Genomic DNA, 25242 nt, shown 5'->3' on the forward strand with positions numbered 1-25242 from the left:
GGTCACTCGGTCTTATTTTGAATGCCAGGTGTTTGTACTAATGTGATTTTAAGACTTCAATAGTACTAAACAGTAACACATTTATTTAATTTATTTATTTATGCTATTTTTCATGCTAGGTTTAAGAAACAGAGCCTCTAGGGAGGACATTTGAGTGACATGTTTTGCTTTTGTCTTCATAGTCAGGGCAGAAAAAGAAGATTTCCAAGGTTACTTTACAGAGCAAACAAAAGGCACAACTGTCACAAAAGATCTGCTTCTGAAAAATGAAAACACAACTGGTCATGGCACAGAAGCAATACCTACAGAGAAGACGCCTCAACATACCGCAATGGCATTGACTGCCAAGTTTCCAGAGGCGGTCTTGCTTGACACCAGACCGACACAACCTTATAAGAAAAGTCAAATCACAAAGGCGTCAGCTTTAATTTCCCTACCGAGCTCAAAGCATTTTGTCTCCAGAAATGGGAATAGCTCTCTCATATTAAAGAGAGAGCCGTCGGCTATGAGGATTGACACTGAATCAGAAAAACTATTGATCTCTAATTATGAAAAGATCTCATCATCTTCTGCGCAATCTGCAATAGAATCAATGATGAATGACACCTCTGACCCAGAGGGCAATTTGACCACAGATGCAGTGAAAGCCCCTCCTTGGTTTCACACTCTTCTTGATTACAGGAATCAAAGAAACACTAACTCTGTTAGGCACACATCTGCTGATGGATCCCTGAGACCTCCAGTGCTATCTGCATCTCATTCTCGTGTAATTGATAACCTGGATGCAGCACGTAATAACAGCAGTGACAAACAGTCTCAAGGCAAGGACACCACAAACCCGGGAAGAGACCTGTATGGCTTGGGCATAGTGCAATCCATCTTTCAGAATGCTACAGCAGAAGATTCACCGAGAGGAAGCACAATAACAAACTTGTGTTTGACCTGCCTGAAAGATCAAAGGCCAAGCTCCACCGGGAAAGCTGCACTGTCAACTCATGGCTCGCCAGACAACAATAAACTTACAGCCTCATTAACCAGTTTATATCAACAGTCAGCTCGAGTGCAAGAAGAAATATTAAACAGAGACATCAGTCATGCAAACCTCACCAAGCGTTCCAGTTTCAGCGAGGGAGGAAGTTTACCTTACGATCAGACTTTCCTTTCTTTTTCCTTCAGTAACACTCAGAGTCATACTCAAAGCGTTTCAAATGATTCCCCAAACATTTTTTTTTCATCAGCTCCAGAAGCGGTTGCATTTCACACACGACCTCTTGCTGAGGTGTCGTCAGAAACAAAAGAAGACACCAAGAAGCAATTGAGGCATACCTATCCTAGTGAAGCTTCTGTCAAAGAGAGACCCGTCTCAACACCTACAACACTTTATCACTCATCAAAATCCTTTTATATTGCAAGGAAACCAGTAGAAAGTGGAGAAAAAGAGCTGTATAAAAAAAAAGTAAGCACTGGGGTCCCGCAGTCAGACCTGATGTATTTCAGTAAGAATAACAAAACAGCTTCCCACAGTGTCTCAACAAACTTAAAAACTTTCATTCAAAGACAGTCTTTGGACATCAGCAGTGGGCCGGTAAGCAATATGCCTGTTATTAGTTCAGCTCCCCACAACAGTCACATAAGCGTTATTACAGAGGGTAGTGATCACAGCACTGCATCTCATTCAGCAGTAAGAATGAGCTCGATTGAAGCTCACAGTGCAGCAACACCCTTCAGCGGGAGTAGGCCAACCGCTTTGCCAGTCAAAAATCCTGAGTCTCACTTTCAGACAAGAAGAGTGGATTCTTTGATCTCTCTTCTGAGCCTCCAAACACAAGCTAAACCAAGCTTTCAGACCAAAGGACCCATACTGACATTGTTACCAAAGGATTCTGCCATAAAGCTTGCATCTGCAACCACAAAGACACACTTAACAGATAAACAAGATCCTCTGACATTTAACGCTGTACACAGCATTGTTAAACATTCTTCTGTTGATCCCCCAGGGCCAATGAATAAACCAGTTATAAGAAAACCACAAACTACAACCACCGCAACAACAGAAGTTTTCCCCAGGAAGTTGTTTCTCTCAGAGTTGAGTCAGGACTTTGGTGATGACATGCCCTTGTTGACACTACCAACACTATCAAGCAAATCCCTTTCTGAGAAACTGACAATAGGTAAATTTTCAGGGACTCAGTCTAAACTCATCCAGGTAGGAACTTATGATGTAGCTAGAGGGAAGAATGTAGCATCAACTCGTCAGTCTTATTCAACATATAGTGGGGATTTAATCAGAGAGTCACTAAGAGATTATGATGCAAAATCAAGAGATGAAAATGAACAGGTGTTGTATGCAGTTGTAGAAAATGGGAACAAGACAGAAAACAATGAGGAGATGAAAGCAATAATAAAGTTGCAGGAAGGAGAGAAAAACAGGAAAGACACAACTTTGAACTATCAAAGAGAAAAATTTAAAGAGAGCAGAGAAGAAGAACAAGAAAAAATAATCAATACTGGAGCTAAGACAAATCAAAATGTAGACAGGGAAGGGGAAGAAATGGCAGCGCAAACCGCCAACATGAGTAGGGAAAAAGGTGGAACGACCAATGGAGAGGAGGGTGTAACCTTGAGGCAAAACCTGGATCAAAGAAAAGGGCAAATCAGTGATGAAGAAGGAGCTGAAAGAGACAGTGTGACTAAAATATATGAAGAGAATTTCCTAAAAGTTGCAGCTGAAAAGCAGAGTGAGTCTTTAAAAAGGGAAGAAGCAGAGGATAGAAGCGAGAAAACACCGGAGGGGAAAGAAGACAATAAATGTGTTGGGGAAACTGGGAAAAAGGGCATGACAAATGTTCCCTTTGGACCCCCTACTAATTCGAAAGAATTTAACAGAGATAAAGAACACGCTGTTGAGAACCTGTCTCCCTGCCTCAGTTTGATTAAACAGCTGGGAACCACTGAAAACAAGGGCATTCATCTGGGAGAAAATGCTACAGCTATTGTGGAAATCACAAATAAATCATTTACCTATAAAGTGACAAAAAATCACAGAACAACAAGTCAGAGCCCAAACCAATCAAAAACAACATCTTTTCCCAAAGAACCATACACACAGATTAGATCTCATCTCTCTCCCCCCAAGGATGTTCTTCCAAAGCATGAAGTTACGTCATCACTCGCTAAAGAAAGTGCCCGGAACAAAGTTGTTGAAGCTACATTTGGACATCACACTTTAAAGTTTGGGGACATATTAAAGCCATCGGTTTCCCCAAACAGCAGTGCAGCTAAATTCACTCACCCTTTACTAAAGACTATCAGCAATATGTTGTCACTCACCACCCATCGATTGACAACCGCAGCTGGATTCCCGAGAGCTGAGCCCCACTTTACAGTAAATAGTTCTACTCCCAATATTTCAATTATTTACAACATCCCAGATCACAGTCATAAATTTAGTGCTTCAGTTTCAAAGGCCAATTCAATTTTACATACCGCAAATGAGAGCGAGCAAGCAGAATACATTATAGCATCAGTGAATCCCGCTCCACACCAGAAGATGTATAATGACTCATCTACTAGGCCACCCATGGCCACAGTCTTGTCATCTGAGGCCCACATCTCCATAGGCCAGTTGCAGCCTCGCCAAGCGCAGCCTGTCCCTCAGATCAGCGAGTCCTCCTCCTCCCCCTCTTTTGACATGACTTCAGGCCAGCCATGCTCATTTAAACTGTCAGAGCAGACAGCCCATCCAGATGCTCTGCATACCTCTGTTGATGGTAACGAGCAGAGATCTGTGCATACCCTAACGGCATCATCGAGTCCTAAAGCGGAAAACGATCAATTTCCCCATACCAACATGTCACCGCTGCTAAATCTCAGCCTGTTTGGAGGTGACATTTTACCTGGCACCTATAGGCTGACAGGTCTAACCGGATCAGCGGTTAGCCCTGTCTTACTAAACTTACTTAGGGCCAATTCCAACACTCAACATGCGAATGGTGAAAGTGACCGTGTCGAGTCTTTGTTAGGGACTGCTGATGAGACAAATCAAATCAAGGAGAATGATAATGCACGAACAATGGTGACCTTGAAAGTGAAACATTTAGAGCTGGTCACAGAGCAAATATCAGAGATGAGACTTGAAAAGAACAGTTTACCTTTTATTACACCAATGACCGGCAGCAATAAAGATAACATAGATGAACTTAACTCTTTGTCTATAATGCAGGCTGATAAACCAGCAATGAAAATGATTCATGAGAATGACCTGATCAGTGTAAATGGCGAAAATGAAGCAAACAGCACAGTGACAGTTCCCATCAAGTCTGTCATGCTTGTGGTTCATGCTGGGCCCAGGACTGAGCAGGCTATGGACGACAATTTTGTGTATGATTTTGGAACACCTGCCCTTGGCACACATGCCCCATCTGGCACCTCTCTAGATGTTGAGTCAGAAGGTTGGCCTGAAAAGCCTAAAATCCAGCATGATGATGTGACTAAAGTGTCTGTTTCTGATGTGAAGCATCATGCAGAAAAAACACCCGGAAAGCAAAACAATTCAGTGAGCAACAGTGCTCTCCCTGCTGCACATATTACTTTCAGAAATGATATCATTATCCTCAGTAAATCCACACACCAGACTGACGACCAGCTAATTACTTCTTCCTTTCAAATGATAACAGCAGTAACTGATGATTCCGTGTCCCTGGCTCCAACTCCTACCATAGGTGGTGTTACTGTGTCCAAAGAAGATCCCGAATCACTGCTGATGGCTAGTGAGAGTGTGCCAGTTGCGGAAAAGTCATCTCGTGCTGCTGCTGAGCACATAGAGCACTCGAATCATCATACTGAGCCTTTGTCATTGATAGGGCCTCCCATAACTCCTACTACTGGCAAACCCACCCGTGCTGTGAAAAGACAACACACAACAGAAACACACAGTGCCCAGCTGCCTGAGGATAAAATTTCTGTACGGACTATTGAACAGAGTCAACATGCTGCTCCTGCTGTATTTGCAATAACACATAATATTAATGACCCAGAGAAGGACATCCAAAGAGACCTGCTGCAGACATCCGACAGAGCTGAAGGTTTGCATGGTCCAACATCTACCATGCTTAGAAAAATGGAATATTCATTAATTAAAGACATCAAAACAGCTCTGACAACAAAGAGTGCTTTTGAAGCCAAACAATCTCTACTTGAGAAAATTTCTGCAGCATATACGCAGGACAGAACAGAGCAGCCTGACAGGCAGACCTCGCATGAAAAGACTTCAATAAGTCAATTGATATCTGGATTTATGGCAGATTCTGCACCAACTACAAGGATCTCGCCCGCAGACATTATTAATAAAAGCAGCTGTAGGACTATCGGCTGTGCTCGGTCAACCAAGACGACTGAAACAACAACTGGAGTAGGTGAAATTGATCATAGTCAGAAAATGTATAAAACACAGGGTGCAGTCACAGAAAGAGATCATTTCAGAGACGAGGACACTGCTGGCGCCAAACCAAAAAATGGCAATTGCAGCTCTGACTGTCTTGTAGCTGGAAAGGCTACACTGCAGGCCGCTGACCTTGAATATGCAACGCTTTCAGCATTCATCAGTATCGGTGAATCCGATCGTGGCGTTGATGAAACGATGTCAAAAAAGGCCAGGAGTGTGGCAGCTAAAGCTGTTCATTTGGAGAGGCACTGGACACCTGAGAGGCCCCACTTTGTAAGGAAAACAACACAAAGACGCTTTCACAGAGAGACCTCGAAGGCTCAGGAGGCTCCTGCTAAAGAGGTCACTTTATCTGAATCTGAAGCAGCTCTTCTGCAGACCACAATAAAGGCTACTGAGCTGACGGTGCTCTCTGAAAAAAACACAAAAACACAATTAAACCGAGGAGCAGGCAACGTCGAGGTACTTGAAGCGCAAAATGCCACCAGGTCAGTGAGTGCCGCGGCTAAAGAAGAGTCTGGGCGCAGCCTGTTACTGCCAGAGTCTGAGTCAGAGCTGCTAAAGCTGAAGCGCAGGGGGAGGACCTCATCACATCTGCATCTCTCTGGGTAATGCTACTATTTATAATTAGTTAACACATACTGGAGATTTTGAATGATTAAAATAGTGACTAGAAATGATCCCATGACTTTTACGTTTTTTTCTTCCTAATTTGTGAAAAGAAGTCAGGAACCACAGTTGGCAAACAGACTAGGATAGGATGCCATTTTATTTATTTATTTCTGCAGTCAATGTAATGTTTATAGCACAATTAGGAATTTTAGCTGAGCAAAATAACTTAGACATAACTACTACTACCCTTCACAACTGTGAAAACTCTGAGGTGGGGAGAGTTTTCAGAGCTGTATTTGTTCAACCTGAGATACTCATGTGACTGCAAGTCCTAAAGCTGATTTCTATACTAAATCAAAACAGATGTAAATGAATGCCTACATTGAGAAATCAATCACAAAATAAGATTCCTGTGTGTATGTTTAGCAGTAACATAAAGTATGTAATATGCAGTACTTTACACAATAACATTTTTGGTGCTGCCCTTCTTTAAAGATATTTATGATGTAAATATGTTAAGATTTATGTTGCAAATACACCAATTTGTTGGTAGCATAACAGAAGTTTCAGAGGATCTGTGTGGCAGTGGAAACTACACAGCAGAAATGAGTCTTGACCTTGGGAGAGGTGTAGAGCCTGGCGATGCTGTACCTGCCCAGGGGAACCTCAGAGTGGTTATCAACCTAAAGACAAACAACAGTCAGATAAACCTCGGGGTCACCTCCTGTTGCCTGTCTCCAACCATCCAGCCAGACCTTGCAAACTCTACCTGCTGTCTTTTCTCCAGGTAAACAGGAAAGCCGGAAATAAGAGTTTGTGTTCTTTTCCAACTCTTGTGTTTCAGCAATCCCCCACCACCATGAATTGGATAAACTGTCAAGAAAATGGATGGATGGATAGAATTCTGATGTCTTTGATAACATCAGTGTTTGTTGACTTCTTGTAATAAGGTTGTTAGACAGTCTCATTCAAACTTTTGATTAAATATAAGTTTAAATGTTCAATTTTTCCAAATCTGTGACCTGGTGATGGGGGAATAAAATAATGAAAAAAAATCAGGTATCACATTTTTACCACTTATCCACACGGCCCAGGGTTGTTATTATACGTAGGGCTAGACTGTCACTGCTTAAAAGTATATGTATTTTTATTTATTTATTTATTTATTTATTTACCAGATAAACAGTTTTACTATAACTTACATCAATCCAGGAAGCTGCAGGTCCATTTCTAAGAGTTAAATATTCTAGATAAAAAGACTGTTGTAGGTTGATGGTGCTATCTGTCTGAGCCAGGATCAGTCAGATAGAAACTTACTTAAAAAATGTTTACACCAGTGATGTGCAGTTTTTTTCAAATGTATTTCTCCTAAGTGGAATGAAGAAAAAAAAAAACAGTAAATCATTTTAAATTACCTTGAAATATTAACCATAATATCTCCTAAAGAGTTGAGGAAATGATTAAAAAATCAGCACACTGGTGAATATATTCTGGACGCTAAATCAGAATTTATAGCAAAACTTATTAACATTACATACCATAACTACCAATCTTACAACACCCTAAAACAAAAGCTGACATTTACCTAATATGATTTATTGTTATTTTAAGTGTTCAGCTCAGTCCAATCCAAAATATTGACACAAAAAGGGTGCACTGTTTATTGATTACTGCAGCTTCCATGGCCTGTGGCAGGATTTTCTCACTTTAACCGCTTTTCCTTAAACATTCCACTATGTCTTTTAAAGAAAAAAAAAATCCACTAAGGTTATACTCTGCATTTGTTTTGGTGCCTCAGGTTAGCAGCAGAACCAGCAGGGATCACACTACTGCCCACTGCCTTGTCAACGAGTGCCAGCTTCACCATCAGTCTCTTCCAAATGATTAATTACTCAGTAGTGTACCTACACTGCGATCTGAGTGTCTGCCTGAGGAACCACTCTGACTGTGAAAGGGTAAGATTGCAGTGGGTGCACAGCGTAATGATGTGAGAGAATGAAAGAGCGAGCGACTGAAGGTAATTTAAATTTTGTGACACGGAAAACATGGAGACAGACTAGAAGTGAGCGGGCTCCTTTAAATTGGTTGGGTACAGGAGCAAAGAGAGAGGGTAAATGAAAATTATTTGAAAGCATAGGCATACATAATTTTTCAGAATCAAAGTTAAAAGAATGCTTTGGTACAACTAATGCAGCATGCCATTGCTAATACTAATAAGTATTTTATACAGCTCACTTTTTAGCAAGAATACAAAGACCGGAGTCAAACCCCGTCTTCACAAAGTTAGAGAATAACACTAGACAAGCAGCTCTAATACCAACCCCTGTATCCTGCTGTTTTGGGAATGAGGGCTCTGATTTAATGAGAAAAGGGGAATCATCTGACAAGTGCATGTTAGAGGGCGGAGGTGAAACTCCAGAGACTCATTTTAATGTCTGGCTTTGAAGAGCACTTCCGCAGCTCCCACAGCAGCTGTGATTCTAGTATTGCTAAGTTCTCAGCCATTTTTCTTTTGTTTTTTCCTGTTGCAGTGGTCATGTAAAAGAGTGGGGATATATGATAGACAATAAAAGCTCCATCTTATAGAGCAGTAAAACACTTTGAGAGTTTGACCTTTGACACAAATTGTACCGCATTATCTGCAACTTTCTTTGTCCACATCTATTGCTCCTTTCCCCCCTCTTGTTGTGACAAATTGTGTTTCTTCTTTGCACTTGATGTGAGACTATGTATTCTGGTGAAGCACATCAGCTACAGAAAAGCTATACATTGCATTGCAAAAACCAGCTGTTTGAGCTGCTCTAAATCAGAATGGGATGCCTAGATTAAATGAAAGCTGTTCCTTACAAGCTCAAATCCTTATTTGCAGCTCTTTATTTGAAATAAATACTTCTGCTCATGCTCTTTTTATTCAACTAAAAAAAAACTGCCAGGAAAGAAATCAGGTTTTTCCAAAATATTTATCAGAGCTTTGGTGGCCTCAGGATCTCATCTCTGATTTTTGCGGATGATGTGGTTCTGTTGGCTTCATCGGGTGAGGACCTCCAGCTCGCACTGGAGCGGTTCGCAGCCGAGTGTGAAGCAGCGGGAATGAGGATCAGCACCTCCAAATCTGAGGCCATGGTTCTCAGCCGGAAAAGGGTGGAGTGCCCACTCCGGGCGTGGAGTGCCCGGATGAGGGGATGAGGGATGAGGTCCTGCCCCAAGTGGAGGAGTTCAAGTATCTCGGGGTCTTGTTCGCGAGTGATGGGAGAAGGGAGCCGGAGATCGACAGACGGATTGGGGCTGCAGCTGCAGTAATGCAGACGCTGCACCGGTCCGTCGTGGTGAAGAGGGAGCTGAGTGTAAAAGCAAAGCTCTCAATTTACCGGTCGATCTACGTCCCTACCCTCACCTATGGCCACGAGCTGTGGGTAGTGACCGAAAGGACGAGATCGCGGATACAAGCGGCGGAAATGAGCTTCCTCCGAAGGGTGGCTGGCATCTCCCTTAGAGATAGGGTGAGAAGTTCGGCCATCCGGGAGGGGCTCAGAGTAGAGCCGCTGCTGCTCCACGTCGAAAGGAGCCAGCTGAGGTGGTTCGGGCATCTGACAAGGATGCCTCCTGGGCGCCTCCTGGGTGAGGTGTTCCAGGCATGTCCCACCGGGAGGAGGCCCCGGGGCAGACCCAGGACACGCTGGAGAGATTATATCTCTCGGCTGGCCTGGGAACGCCTTGGTGTTCCCCCGGATGAGCTGGAGGAGGTGGCTGGGGAGAGGGAGGTCTGGGCCTCTTTGCTTAGGCTGCTGCCCCCGCGACCCGGTCCCGGATAAAGCGGATGAAGATGGATGGATGGATTTATCAGAGGAGTGATTTGTTTGTGTTGCTTTTGTGCACATTTCTTTCTGTTTATCATCACAGACAGAAAGAACAACCATCCATCACCCAAACAGATAATAACCTGTTAGCTATTTCACCATTTTCCAAACTTAATTGTTTCATATCTCCTCGTCTTTTTGTAGCAGTGCCTTCAGAAGAGGCGTGCACTTCCCTCAGAGGGCTCGCAAGCTATTGTCACCAATCTGAAAAATCGCATATCCTTTGGACCCATGTTGAAACAAGTGAAGAACTCTACCTTTCCAGAGGAGATAGGTAATTATTAGCTGGTCCTTACACAAAAATGATGATCTGAAATAACAGAGCATGCACGGCAGATGATGTGACAGGAAATGAGATATTCTCCTCATGAGTGCATCGTATAAAGCTACACGATGAAAGTAAAAGACTAGGGAACACTGCACAAACAAGTCATGGCTGTGACTTTTATGGTCTGTTTGTTTGTGTTTTTTTCAGAAGCATCAGAACTGGACCTGGCTCTGGTCATAGTCAGCCTGGTGGTTGGCTCCTCGCTTGTCACAGTGATGCTGCTGCTGGTGTGGTTGGCCTACCGTAAACGCGGTGACTGGCTGCTCCGCTCGGCTGCACCGCCACGAGCCTGCTGCGGCTGTCTTCACCCAGGAGGTGACTTGATCCTTCCGTGACCAAGGAGGGACCGTCGCCTTTTACACTGATCAAGTCTTTACCAAAATAGCTGCAGACAATTACATTAGTCAACAGACAGTGGAGCAGTCAATCATATTAACCACAGAGCAGAGGCGGCCAGCTGCATCGGCTGGTATAGGCTAGACTAGACAATGAGAGCAATCCAATTCACACCGCCTTTCACAGGTGACACAGCTGTTGCAGTCTAATTTTGTACTTAACCATGAGCAGTCGATTATCATTCACAAATAGAAAAAACACCTTGAGCCCTTTGTTTTATCCCTAGGGGCAAGAAATCAGCATGCTTTGTTTCCCACTTTGGCTTGTGAATAACTGTTTGATACACGATAATGTATGCTTTTGTGTCTTGTTACCTATATCAAGTCTTTGTGGTAGAAGCTCATTTATTATTGAAAGAGAACACACATTTCAACACCCTGAAATGTTGCTTCTGTATCTATACACTGTAATATGATGTGGCTAATAATATGAAATAGTGGGAAAAAAAATATCAGAATATGTATCAGTGCTGATTTACTTTCAATCTGCGTCTAAAGAAGATTTTTTTCCTGATCTCAATCTCTAATCTGAATCCTTAATAAGTACAATGAAGCAAAATACAAATGGGAAAAGCCTTTCTAGCAGTATTCCTAACATAATATTCCTTGATCCATTTTATGTGCACCAGTAAAGTTTTTTTGGGGAACATTGTTAGTGCTGTTTCTTTCTCTTTCCTCATTTTGAATGTAGGTGCACTGCTGTGCAGGGAGTTCAACACTGACTCCCAATGAAGGATGATGACCTTTGGGGTTTTTAGTGGGAGCAAAAACAGACACGAAATTCAGGGGCAGTATTTGAATGATAAGATTCCATCAGCATAGAGTTCAGCTCAAGGTGTTCCAGACTCCCTCCCTCTGTGCCTATCTGAAATCAGAGTTCAGCTTTTGCATCGGGGATTTTCTGAAATAGTCACACACGTTTCACATAGTCACTGGACCAAAGGAAGAAAGTGGGGTTTATCCTTTTAATTCATTGCACAACTGTTTCAGTGACCTTGTGTTATGCTGTGAATGGCTTATAGGAGAATCTAAAACTGTGCACTTTTATTTCTTATTTCTATCTATTAACATTCTCGGTGTTGCTGTTAAAAGTATAAACTCAGACTTCATAGTTGTAGAAATCTAAAATTTCTCTAACCTTTATTCGTAAACATTGCAAGGTGCCCAGAACACAGTGTCTCGAATGACATTTTATCTGATGTCTGGATTTCCTGGCATTAATGGAAGCCCTCACTGCTGCTAAATATGTCAGTCAGACATCAGGAAAAATAGGATGACAATCTCCCTGTGACCATGACATGACCCATGTCATGTTGCAACTATGCCACTATTTGTGGACAAAATATACATTTCTAATTCTAATCTATGAAGGTCTGATTTGACAGATTCAGTGTAAAAGTTAATGGGAATATCTGTTTCATGTGTGACGCACATGAAACAGATTTCACACTTCAATCACACACATCCATCAATCCATTCGCTTATGCTTATCCTTTTTCAGGGTTGCGAGGGTGCTGCAGCGTATCCCAGATGTCTTAGGGTGAGAGGCAAGGTACACCCGGACAGGTCCCCAGTCTGTCGCAGGGCTATCACACACCTATCACAATTAATTGCTCAATTATCACAAGCAGATTATGTGTAATTGCCAACTTGATCCCATTCACACAAGATTAGAAGTGGAATGGATACATTGCAATAACTGCACAACTTTTATTTTGAAGGTGAACGGTCTCCATATCTGGTTTATATACCACATTTAATAAAAATCAGAAATGAACTGAAAATGATTTCCTGAAAAAAAAAAAATCTTAGTTTTAGTATCTGTTAGTTTGGTAAAATAAAAATGACTACAGCTTGTCTGATGAGGCATTCATGGACTGAAGAAAACTAAAAATGAATAAAAAAAAAGAGTCAAAACAAAAATAAAAACTAATTACAAAATACAAACGATCACAAAGGCTTGAGTTTAGACCCAAATGCAGACATAGTGGTGGACTGTTTCTTTAGAGCAAAGGTTTTATTGAACTCAGGAATCTTAATAGAGAGAGTTTTGTGACTGTCACAGCAGATGAGTTCACTGTAAGAGAAGAAAAGGTGGGTTAATCCAGTAAATGTGATCAGGGATGTCGAGGTGAGAATTTTCAGAAGAGTGAGAAGAATTAAATCATTCACTTGGAGAGATGAAGAACAATGATCCCAGGGGAGGCAGCTAGGTGAGAGAGTCAAGGAGTGAGTAGCCAAGATGTACAACCTTTTTCCCTTTTCAATGTCCGGAGGATTATTGCAGGCAGGAGAGCAGACAAATAAGAAACATGAAGACTGAGTTGACCCGCACTGGAAGACATGGTGAGAGACACTTGAGTATTGAACCTAGAGCGTGGATACTGAAGATGCGTGGATACTGAAGATAAAATAACATGAGGAGGAACATGAACATTAAGCAATATTATATGAACTGATTTCCCACCGTGAGGTAGCAGACCATCTGGCGAAGAGTGGAGGCTAGAGCTGGTCTTCAAATCCTGGCCGGTGATTGATGATGATGATCATAATGATAATTATAATAAGTCCCTCCCTGCTACATTTAGTGTTTGTGCTTTTTCCTTCGCAACCCAGTTTTGTCATCTCCTTTCTGGAGCCTGTCCTGTAAATCTGAATCGCAACCTACCCGAAGAATATTTCAAACACCTCCAGCTACTCTCGCCTGCTTCAATCAGTCACTTCCTTTCCTTGGAAAGGAATGGATTTACCTGCTTTCCACCTGCCTGAACACCATTCCCTGCCCCCCTGGTCTGATTTGGATTTTGGTCTACCAGCCGTGAACATCTCTGGAGATTTATTCATAAGACCAACAAGAAGATAGTGGAAATTAATTAAACAAGTCTGCAATGTCTTGTTCACTTGATCTTGGCTGCTGTTAACACTTTCTCTCTTCTCTGGCAGGGCTCCTGGTCGCGTCCCTGATAAACCATCCTCCACAGCCAATTACCAGCTGTCCCTAAATATTAACCAGTCTGCTCCTTGAGTCCATTTTAAGCCAAAATATGACACATTGGTGAAGACAACAACTCCTGTGCTCCCACTTTCATGCACTAGCAGACATGTTTTTAACTAATGGTATCAGAATTTACATAATATACATTTAAATCAAAGTCCAAACAATAAGTAAATTATATGTTACTTTGCGTGTGCCTAGGCCAGTGACTCCCACAGTGTGGGGTGGGCACTGCTGGTGAAGTTACTGCAGGTAAGCCACAGATATTCAGTTTGAAATTACTCACTCACATGTGTAGAGTTAGAGGTGTCTAAACATTTATTTATTAATGTAAAAAGTGAATTAAAACTGGTATTAGGAGATGGTCAGTTTGTGATATTAACCTGACCAGAATGTGCTGCTTTTAAATGGATGTTAGGGTCAGGTGGGTCACTTTGAATATGACTGGGTAGCATTACGAAAAACATAGTCAACAGCCTGTGTTGTTCATGTTTTTTGAATACAATTTTCCAAAATATACATCACTTTCTTTTTTTAGGTGAGCTCCATGGGATTTTCTCTGGTTTTAAGTAGGCCACAGCACAGTGTGCAGAATGACTCTTGACTTTGGCTGATCTAGGCAAATCGAAACAGACCCTGCTTTATATTATATGGGATTTAAATTTGAAACACTACTAAATTACTGCACCCTCAGATTTTGAACCACTACACAAAGGATAAATAATTATTTCACAGTTTTTCAGTCTGACTCTTCTTTGGTAACCCTTATTGTGACAATATTTATTATTCTGTAGAAATGAATAATGAGTAAAAAATGTTTGGTGCTCTTGAGAGGTGCATGGAGCCCAGCAATGTTCTAGTCCAGTGGTGGCATCTGTGTTCACAGAATATTAATAAGAAATGCTGGAGTTAAGCTTGTTAGCCATTAGAGGACAAAAACCCTTTAGCTCTAACCAGTCAGCTTACCGGGTGAGGTGGAGCTTGCTAATGCCATTGGCTGAGCTATAAGATGCGGGTTCCATCAATGAAGACAGACTTCCACCCTCAGGTAGCCTATCTGAAATCTTATCACGGCTGCCTGCTTTACACTGGAACATCAATCCATGAGTCTCTCCTAAATAATAGTGCTAGTTAGTGAGGCATGACGCTGTGGCTGTCAGTGAATGTTAAATTCATTTATTATTGCACCCGTCTCTGTAGGATGAGTGAAAGCGATTGGGTAGTTAGGACTTGAGTTGAGGTGTTGACACTTTTGCCATCTGCAGAATAAAAAATATATATCTAAGCAGGGCACATTTTATGCCTGTGATGAAAACAGCCTTTCTGGTCTTTGTGGAAGAAGATATGCTGTCATATCAAACAAATGTGACCTTGTATTAAGTGAAGATCTTTCATATCATCAAATTATTAATTCTGCTCATGTCTTCCTATATATGAGTGCAACGGCATACACAGCTCACCACAATGCTCTACCCTTTGATAGCGCTCTGCAGAAATAATGAATCTATAATCTTGTAAAGCCTCACAATAATATAGTTAGAGATTATCCCATTTTGGGCTTTGCAAAATAAACATATAATCAATAGGACACGTCTAAATGAATGTGACCCTGTAGATGTGTTCCACATGCGCTCTGCATCCCTGCAGGGAGAGCTGACAGATTTAAAAGGAGCCTGAAGGGAAAATCCTTTAGAAGTAGAATTATTAACCAAAAAATTCTAACCATGTCTCCCAAATGAAAGCCTGAACAAAAAGCTAGCTCAGAGGATGAAATGACAGCAGAATGCTGCGCTATGGTTGGTCTCTCATAAGATGTGCATTATGCATAGAAAACCCGATGAATCACATTTATATGTGTTGTGTAAAAAATAAGACAAAAACACACACAATAAGAGATAGACTTCACAGAGAGAGTTGCAGACAACTGGGAATTTTTGCTGGACTTTTGCTCTCAAGGGAACCATATTTATTCTAAATTTGCTATATGGGAATCAAGAAACCCAAGGGAGACGGCCCAAATGAGTACCAAAGCTACCAGGGACCCACAGGAATTATTTATATATGTGTGTGTGTCTATAAATGTATGTGAGAGTTCATCACTATCGTTAACACTGCAACAAAACCTCATGTCCCAAGATAAATTTAGCTCTAAAGGGGGTTGAATGGTGGTGGAGTATAACTGAATGAGCCTATAAACCAGAACAGCAGGTGGGAATAGAAGAGAAGGTAGAGGACGTCTTTGTTTTCTCATCTTCCTGAATGAGCTTTCTATTACCGTAATCCTTTTGCATAAGCCGGGCAGTTTAATCTTTTCTCTTAAGGAACAGCCTGCTTTAATGATGCAGAAAGATGGAAATACATAATTAGAAAATATAAGGCTCCACAATCCTTCACAATAAATGTTGTGAATGATCGGGAGCCTGTGCACTATTATCCCGGCAAGATGCAGCATCATTGAAAGTCCGCTTGCAGTGATGATAAATTTACAATTCATTATTAAGGATTATTGATACATTTGGAATATGCTAAATTAACTCTATGACCAGCTCCACAATAGAATGAAGCAATGCTGTGCCTCGTTCCAGTCTTAACGAAGATAGAGGCACAATGTAATTGAAATGATGTCCTTCTTCTTGTATGCAGAAAACAATAAGACTCTACCAGGTCAAAGTCCTTTCTTATTTCATTTTCTCTGCATCTCTGTGTCTTTAACTGTGGCAGGAAAACCAGCTAGGCTGAGGGTAAGGTGTAGGTGAAATGATGATCTTGATTGTTTTGTGGTAGTGCTTATGCTTACACATAATGAATGCTCAAAGATTTCTAAAGTTATTCAGTCAATTTTCCACACAGTTTCAGGTAATTTTGAACTTTAAATGAGAAACACATCATGTTCTTATGACTATGACTGTTTTCAAACTTTTTATATCATTTCTTATTTTGACAGTCACTTTGTGTCCTCTACTTGAAGTGGATAAAAAGACAATGTGGATAATGTGTTTGCACACCGTCTTTGATTTCACATCTAATCTCAGAGAAACCAGTTGGCGTGCAGTTCAGTGCCCAACACATTAAAAAACAAATGAATAACTAAAAAATAAGTGCCTGAACAAAGAATAAGCTTTTAAAAAAGAGAGTAGAGCTTTGTGGCAAAACGTCACCAGTTAGATGAGATTTTCCAGGTGCTGGGCCACCACATGCTGCCGAAACAGCTCCAGGGTCAGTGTGTGTCAAAATAATTGTTCAAATCTTTGGATCTCTGCAGGAACAATGAATAACATTTTTTGAAAACACATTTCCTCAATTAGTCATTTTATGGTGGCAGTACAGAGCACTGTCTAGTATACTGGTCCAGAGATCTATGACGACAAAATTTTCATAGTTATCGCAGCTATTCAATCAATGCCTTACATCATATGGATGAAGGCATCATCAGTTTGAAGAGAACACTCCCATTAACCTTGTCTGAGTTGCAGTTGCATTGAGCCTCCCTGTTAAGGGGAAAAATTGAGTCAAACCACTCCCAAGGCAAAGCAGAGCCACCAGATTACATTACTGTGGGGGGTTCTGGTGGGTTATTGATCTTAAAAACTGATTGTAGTATTCAGGTGTGGTTTTGGCTCAGATTTTAGGAGGAGAAGTGGAGCGTGAGATTCAGGCTAAGTGGCAGAGCTGTTGAATATCAGTCTAATCAGTGTCTCTTATTGATGCAACAGTGGACTGGGACCTGCAGACGCCTTGGAAGCACTGATGTCTGAGCAACCTGACACTGAGGTTTTGCCAAGGCACACAGGCATAAGAACAGTAGTGCAGGAGAGTGAACTCTAAAGAGAAGCACAAGCAAGCAGAATGTGAAAGCTTTCTGTGTGTGTGTGTGTGTGTGTGTGTGTTAATAATGGGCATATCCTTCAACTCAGATTGCAACTGAGCCATTCAACTATATGTGTCAGTGGTGTGCCTTGTTAATGTGAACGGGTCATGAGCCAGTAAGGTTACTGTAATCAGCCATAATAATAAAACCACCTCTTTGTCCCGCAGGTCCCCCCAGCAGACCACTGCAGTGATGTGTTCAGTCTCATTCACCTTACTTCTGGTGGTTTTAGTGTTTCGACAGACACACTAAACAGAATGGTATAACATGAGTGAACTGGCATGTAAAAATTATGGCAACTTGGCATCAGAGGAGAAAGAAAAAGTTCTTTCACTATTGACCGAAAGCAATGACAGCAGTCTCGGCTGCTAAAAACCAGCTTTGCAGCATTGCAGAGCAAACAAGTTCTACAACTCAGCTCAGCTCCGCCCACAGATCTTGAGTGTAGTTTAGTTCGGATGTCACTCCTCGTAACTTCCACACAGCCAGCTCCACTTATTTTAAAGTGTGTCTGTGTTCTTGGGCTTTTTCTCTCCCCGTGTGAGACACAAGCTCCTGCGGTGCTGCTGATCAATGTTGATCTGGAAGATAAACCCTGTTGATGTGAAGGATTAGAGACTGAGATTGTTTTGAGGGGTTGTGTGAGAGAAGAGCTTTGCACTCATGGATCGCCTTGACCAAGCTCCTGGGCAGTTCAGGAACTTCCAGAAGGATGATTTTGAGGCTGACTGGATCAAGGTGGCTAAATGCAAATCTGGTGAGGTGTACCAGGTCAAGGTCAAGCTCTGGCGGGAAAACTGTGCGTTGAAAACATTTGACACAACCTTGTGTGGAAACAACTTTTACAGGTGGGAACTAAGTTATAATTGTTAGAATACTTTGAAGAATATTGGGTCTATAGAAAGGAAAGGCCCACAGCTTATCATTTAATTAGCATTTGCGATGCCAGGATAACTTATTGTAATATGACAAAGCTTTTAACGAATCCCACCCCACTATATTATAGCACCACGCACTCTCTGAAGGGCTAAATTAACACCATCACAGGCAACAGGGAGCACTTAGACTTGGCAGTAGGAGTGTAACGGCTGTACAGAACAATGCAATGTGAGACACCACGTGGACTTGTTACAACACAGCTATGATTAATCACACACATTTCTGCTCCTCTGAACCAGACATGACAACTGATTGGTGAATATGTATTAGTTAAACATTAACCAACTACAGAATTAACATGGCTTAAGCCAAGAGATTCATAACTACCTATTCTAAAAAAGGTAAACAGTATGTTGTCCAAGGCAAAAATCAGTGAACTGGAACAAATTCAAGATTAAACTAACATTTGGTAATGCTTATTGGACTCGGACTTCATCTTGAATTGTACAAAAACTATTGGATTCATTGTATCCATCGCTCTCAGCACATCTACTTTTGATGTTTTTCACAGAAAACATTTCCAGTGGTCAAAGTTCAAAATTCGAATAAAATCACATTTTTTCATTTTTTCTATTCCAGGAAAATAATAGAGGAGGTGTCCAGCATAGCCAAATTGAAATTCAAGTACATAATTCCCATATATGGCATGTGCAGTGAAGTGACTGCACTTGTGATGGAGTACATGACTAATGGGTCCCTGAACAATCTTCTAGCCAGTCACACTTTGATGTGGCCAAAAAAGTTTCAGATGATTCATGAGACCTCCTTGGGCATGAATTTCCTTCACAGCATGAAACCTCCACTACTCCATCTTAACCTGAAGACTTCCAATATCCTTGTGGACGATCATCTCCACATCAAGGTCAGTAAACTTCTGGAAACTTAAAATGAACTCCTGGCTTATTCTGAGCTCTGCAGAGCGCTCTATGATAATCCGATAACATTGTCTTATTCTTGTTTTGTGTGTGTGTGTGTGTGTGTGTGTGTGTGCGTGTTTTTTCACTAAGATTTCAGATTTTGGTTTAATCCACTGGGAGGAGGGCATGAACAAGACCTTGTTCATGGAGCATCTGACTGCTAGAGGGAACATAAGTTACATTCCTCCAGAGACCTTCACTCACTCCCCCGATTCTCCAGGAACTACCTTTGATGTTTACAGGTGACTTGCCAAGGGTGTTTTTGAAATTGCACCATCAGAATCACAGCTTTTTTTCTGCTTCAGTCCACACTTCACACAGTGTAACCTTGCTGTACAATATATATACTTGAATCTTTCAGAAGTGAGAGGGACATATTAGATGTATATCACTCACTTGTTGTTCCACGTTTATTTATTTATTTTTCATTGCTGAAAAGCTTTTCATTGAAGAAAAAAGAGCTTTCAATGCCTTTTATGTGTGAGGAGGACATCCACAAAGTTCAATGAATGCACAGTATGCCAAAATGAGAACGCCAGGACTGAAGTGCTTCCTTCTGCTTTGATTTGCAGCTTTGGAATTGTGATGTGGGAAATTCTGACACAACAGAAACCGTATCCAGGTAGGAAAGTATTCATTTGAAATGAATCCCATCTTCATTCCATGATTAATAGGCGTTTCTTTAGAAAGGAATTATGTAACACTGCATAAACATGAAGGGATTTCATTTCAGTGTTTTTAGAAATAGTTCTTAAATGATGTGAATAACATTATGAAACATATAAAACCAAACTCGCAGAAGCTTTAAAACATGTCACCAAAATGTGCTTTGGGGTAAACTGGCTTAATTAGTACTCATGATTCCATTATTAGACATTTCCTTCTGAGAAAACAATTGTCTGTGAAGATTTTGAAGTGGGTTAGAGTTAGAAAAGCCAGATGTCTTCCTACAGAATTAGATAAACTTTATACTACTTTCAAAGTAAAGTCAAAGCCAAGAGATTGTTATCTTAACTTGGCATATCGACAGTAACTGTCTGTAAGCTGACCCACAAACCCACAAACACGTTAAAAGCACAATGATTCATTTGGTATGTCTAGACCTTAGAAGCAATACCACATTGCTAATAAGCCACTAAGGATTCATAACCCCTATCACAATGTTTTAGAGAAAAATAATCCGATTTTGAGGTTAAAAATGTGGCTATTTTTATGTGAGAACTTAAACATTAGAGGGATAATCAGAGGGATCATTTGTAGAAGAAGAAAATTACACTCTCCCAAATGAACGTATAGCATAATTTGGCTCAGTGCCCTACACACACTTTGAAAAAAGCCATCAAACAAGTAGGTTCACTTTGCTCCATTGACTGCTTATGCATGTGCTGATCTACATCTAAATCTGGATGCAGGTTGCAGTGTGACCACAGTGCTCTTACAGGTGTCACAGGGGAAGAGGCCCTGTGTGACTATGATACCTGATCAGAGGCCTCCTGAGTGTGAACAGATGATCAGCATCATGAAGCAGTGCTGGGACGATGATCACAGGAAGAGGCCACCGTTTTCAGGTGCAGCAAAAGGATGCTTTTGGGAGACTTTTTCTTATGAATTTAAATGTTTTAAATGTAAAACTTGTTGGAGAGGGCATTCCAGGTTACTAGCCAGACGTGGAACAAGATTTAAAGATATCCTGCACTACGTGCAGTTTTGCATTTGAGCACCCAGAGCAGAGCCACGGCAATCGGATTTTAATAAGATTACTAGTGCACATCAGTTTCATCAGACCAGTGTTTGAAGTCAGAAAAATAAATGCATAAACAACAAATAGTCATGTTGTTCCTTTCAGCTTTGCAAGTAATTTTAAAGTCAAAAGTCAATGATGTGCTCCCAGGGAACACATTATAATGCATAAAACGCTTCAGTGAAATACATACATTCAAATGAGGCTTTCATCATTTACATAACAAGAAGCAGGGTCACCATTGTTTAAACAAACACTCATGACTTGAGAAGTCATGCTGATGAATACAAATCACCTCCATGTTTATTCATAAACAGCACCTTGTCCAATTTGTCAAGTTCGCAAATCTCTCCACAATTAGTACCGTATCTATGAAATAATTCACCTGCGATCCCTGGATGACCATTCATGCTGTAGAGGAGCAGTCCTCACTGGGTTTTGGTGACTACATTAACTTGAACAGGCCAATTCAAAGGTTTTCTTGACTGCTGTTTGTGTGCAGACTTTGTGAAGCAAACGGAGGCTTTGAGTGAAGTCTTTAAGGTCCCGGGACCAATTCACAGTGGCAAAAATGGAGATGTGGATCAGAAAGCAAATTATCCCTGGCTGTTCTCATCAGTGAAAAAGGTTTGTTCGACTCCACTCTTTAGACTCCACTCTAGTTGCTCTGTTGTATGCACTGTATCTACTCCAGCTTTGAGGGCAGATTAGTGGTATTTGATATACCTTTGTTAGTCCCACAAGGGGAAATTTCATAAGGCTGCCGACCTATTGCACGCAACGGCGGCGCCATCTTACCCTCCGACCATACATACATTACACAAAACATCACATGGGGAAGACAGGTCAGAGAGGTATAACAATGGAAAAATGCACCACATGAGGAAAGATAAGGAGAAAAAAATAATTCCCCCCAGACTGAGGTCCAACAGGGAGATCAGTTTGAGGACAGAAAAAAAACACCTATGCACATAGCACATGAAAAAAAACTCTTAATACACCAAAGAAACACATGACAAGCAACAGGGGTGGGTAAAGGGTGAGAGACAGCCGATTTAGACAGTACATCCGGGCCTGCAGCCTGTGTGCTGGTCTCCTTGATCCACTGTCAGCATCGGAAGGGAATAAGCATCGAAGGCGTTTGGAAAGGGAGGGGGGATGAGTGTGTGCATATCAGTGAATATGTATGTGTGTGCATGTCCAGAGTTCAGCTGAGACAGTGTCCTTTGCCCTGCTAGGCTAAGTAAACAGTCTTCCAGCCAACCCAGGTGGCCTTGCATGGAATGGGAAGAACAGTCTAAACACAGTCGTTATCAGGGTGTTGTTGTTCAGCTCCAGCCTTGAGACCGCAGCTGGCGCCAAAGGGGTATCCGCATAAGTGATGGTGGTTTTTACTTTAGTGCGAACAGCTCATATGAATTTCAAAGCAGTTCTACAGTCCAACATTGGTCTCTCAATCTACCGTTGGAGAGCCGCGAGCTTCGCCATACTTGCGTTCTGTGATGTTGTCATTTCTTGTGCTCAAGGAGCTGATTTCTGAGAACTCATGGCAGTGTGCTTCCCCGAGATATCAGCCAATTTGCGCACAGAGATGTTATTCCGAGCTAGCCCTTCTGAGATGTAATCCAGTCTGCAGTCAGAGATCTTATTCTGAGTATTCACAGCAGCCGTAGCCTCTCCAAGATCTTATCGGTGCTGCACTCAATGAGCCCATTTTGAGAAACTCACGCCTCTTCCCATTGTTCCAATCCCAGCGGGCAGCCTTGTGGGGGTTTGAACAGCCGGTTCCGCTTTCTTAATTCTTCGATAAGTCAGGGCCAAGCCAGCTCCGATCCGCCAGAACCCTGTTACCATGGTTCCGAATAGGTAGATATCTTCAGCACTCAGGCTCACCCAAGCCCAAACTTCTCGTTGAGAAAGGGGTGTCAATTGCATTTAGGGACCAGTTGATCCAATCCATAATTCCTCTTTTAGGTTTTAGAGAACAGACTGTGAGAGAATGTTCCAGGGAAAAGTAATACAAAAAACATGAGACTAGACAAGGACATAAGAGGCTAAGCAGGGAAGCTAAGGGAGAGGAGGAGGAGGAGAGGAGAAAAGTGCGACCGCCTTCGTCAAGAGCAAGAGCATTATATGGTATTATAGTGAGCTTGACTATAATGTTCACTAGCGTTCGCTAATTAGCACAATGTACATCTGAGGCCGATTAAAATGTCAATTGTGTTACACCAAATGAAAAGTCAGGGGATCGCCAGTTTTAGTAGGATTTACCCTCAAAGCCAGTTGCTTTCAAGTGTTTTCTGCCACCCCCGGCTCCTTCAAAAGCAAAACAACAACAACAACAAAACTGATCATAAGATTAACCAACAGAGTTAGTGGAGATTGCATCCAGCAGCCACCTCAACTGTGGTTAAAAAAATCCTACAAACTAATTTGGGTCATTAAAAAACAACAACTGCCAAAATTAAAACCACCACTTTACTAACACTTCATCTTTGATGACCTCTAACCCACTCACCCACCTGCCCCCATGACCCTAAACTGGATAAGAGGTTAAAATGGCTGGAAAAAATATGGAAGCTTCATGGTAGTCAGTCTAGTAACCTACAGATTATTTCAAAAGGATAAAAGCCATGGTAGTACTTAGCTTAGGGTAGGTCTCAGTCCCTTCTTTGAAGTTCTGTACAAATTTTCAAGGCATGAAATAGCGTGCCCCCCCCCCACCCCCCTGCACACATACACACACACACACACACACACACACACGCACACACACACAATTTTTTCTAATATTCTGTGTAAATAAGATTAATAATGTGATCAGTTTTTATTACTCTGTTTAACTCTGGAGCTCACGTGATAACTAATTAATGTGCTTGTAAGCCACTTGTGATGACTGATATCACAACCATTAACCTTTGTTTTCTTTTGTTTTCTTTTGTTTCCATTTTAGATCACTAATACCGAGATGTCTCCTTCAGGTAAACCAGCTCTCAGAGCATGGTGGAAATGTTCAGTTCAATATAATTTTGCAGGGCTGACACTTCAAAAGTGATGCTTACAGTGCCGTCACATAAAAAAAAAATCCATCACCTTTCGCACTGACAAATAGAGTCAATACAATCAAAAGAGTGGTGGAGCTGTTGTTCAGGGGAGGAGACAGTAATGCGTTGTTGATGCTTTTGACCCAGTGTTGCGAACAACATTAAAATAATAAGTCAGGATGCTTTTCACTCTTACAGTCTGTTATAATTATGAACACATTCTGATACAGAATACTGTGCATAAGTCTTGAAACAACCCTTATTCCTCTATGTTTTGCTAAAAAATATTTGCTGCGATTTATTGAAATAAGTTCAAATATAAATGGAAATTCAGTTCTTAATCCGAGGAGCTTAAAAAGAAAACAACAGTTGCTTTCTTACTAAGTTCTTCAGACTACGGGGACCTGGATGACTGACAACCTACCCAGACATACATTACTTTATGCAAAAAGATTGAAGAGTTTCTGCAATTCTAACAAGCTTGAAAATCAACCATCAATATTCTTCAACACAGCCTGAACTCGCATAGACAGCTTTCTTGTAATTTATTTAATAGTTCTTGCGGCTTCCTGAAGGTCATTCAGAGCTCTTCTTTGGATGATGGCTGCCTTTTCTCTTTTCTCTATCAAAATGATCCCACACTGCTGCAGTAATGTTGAAGTCCGGTCTCTGAGGAGGCCAATCCATGACTGATTGTGTTCCATTGTGTGCTTTTCAGTCCGGTATTTTTTAGCACCATAGTCACGCTCATAAAAGCTGGCAATTAGATTCTTTTCAGACTACTTCATGGGGGATTAAAGTCATGGTAGCTCATGGTGGATCTGATGCTACTTTTCTGCATTCATAATTTAATCAGTTTCAATGGTGGATCTGATGCTACTTTTCTGCATTCATAATTTAATCAGTTTCAAAAAGATCCCCAACACCACATACTGAAATCCAGGCAGAAACCGTGTTTTACACATGGCTGTAGATACTCACTTCCCCTTTTAGGGGTCACCACAGTGGATCATTTCATGTCCCTATCATTCTTTCATCAGTCTAACCCTTTGCATGTCTGCCTTCACAATACCCATGAATCTTCTCCGTGTTGTGTCTTTTTT

General features: G+C 41.4%; 2 protein-coding genes across 2 annotated transcripts in view; both read left to right on the forward strand.

Moving 5' to 3' along the window:
- LOC146503954 (uncharacterized) overlaps positions 1-11282 on the forward strand; it is a 12344-nt gene extending 1062 nt beyond the window's left edge. The window contains exons 2-6 of the mRNA XM_085130463.1: positions 183-6051; positions 6609-6842; positions 7854-8010; positions 10057-10186; positions 10388-11282. Coding sequence (XP_084986589.1) covers positions 183-6051; positions 6609-6842; positions 7854-8010; positions 10057-10186; positions 10388-10575 — 6578 coding nt within the window. The 3' untranslated portion in view covers positions 10576-11282. The remainder of the gene's footprint in view (positions 1-182; positions 6052-6608; positions 6843-7853; positions 8011-10056; positions 10187-10387) is intronic.
- Positions 11283-12409: 1127 nt separating this feature from the next.
- Positions 12410-25242, forward strand: part of ankk1 (ankyrin repeat and kinase domain containing 1) — a 29685-nt gene continuing 16852 nt past the window's right edge. The window contains exons 1-7 of the mRNA XM_085130464.1: positions 12410-18346; positions 19017-19299; positions 19445-19596; positions 19927-19976; positions 20767-20922; positions 21598-21722; positions 24049-24076. Coding sequence (XP_084986590.1) covers positions 18162-18346; positions 19017-19299; positions 19445-19596; positions 19927-19976; positions 20767-20922; positions 21598-21722; positions 24049-24076 — 979 coding nt within the window. The 5' untranslated portion in view covers positions 12410-18161. The remainder of the gene's footprint in view (positions 18347-19016; positions 19300-19444; positions 19597-19926; positions 19977-20766; positions 20923-21597; positions 21723-24048; positions 24077-25242) is intronic.

This window comes from Neolamprologus multifasciatus, chromosome 14 (genome assembly GCF_963576455.1).
Source record: "Neolamprologus multifasciatus chromosome 14, fNeoMul1.2, whole genome shotgun sequence".
Lineage (NCBI taxonomy): Eukaryota > Metazoa > Chordata > Actinopteri > Cichliformes > Cichlidae > Neolamprologus > Neolamprologus multifasciatus.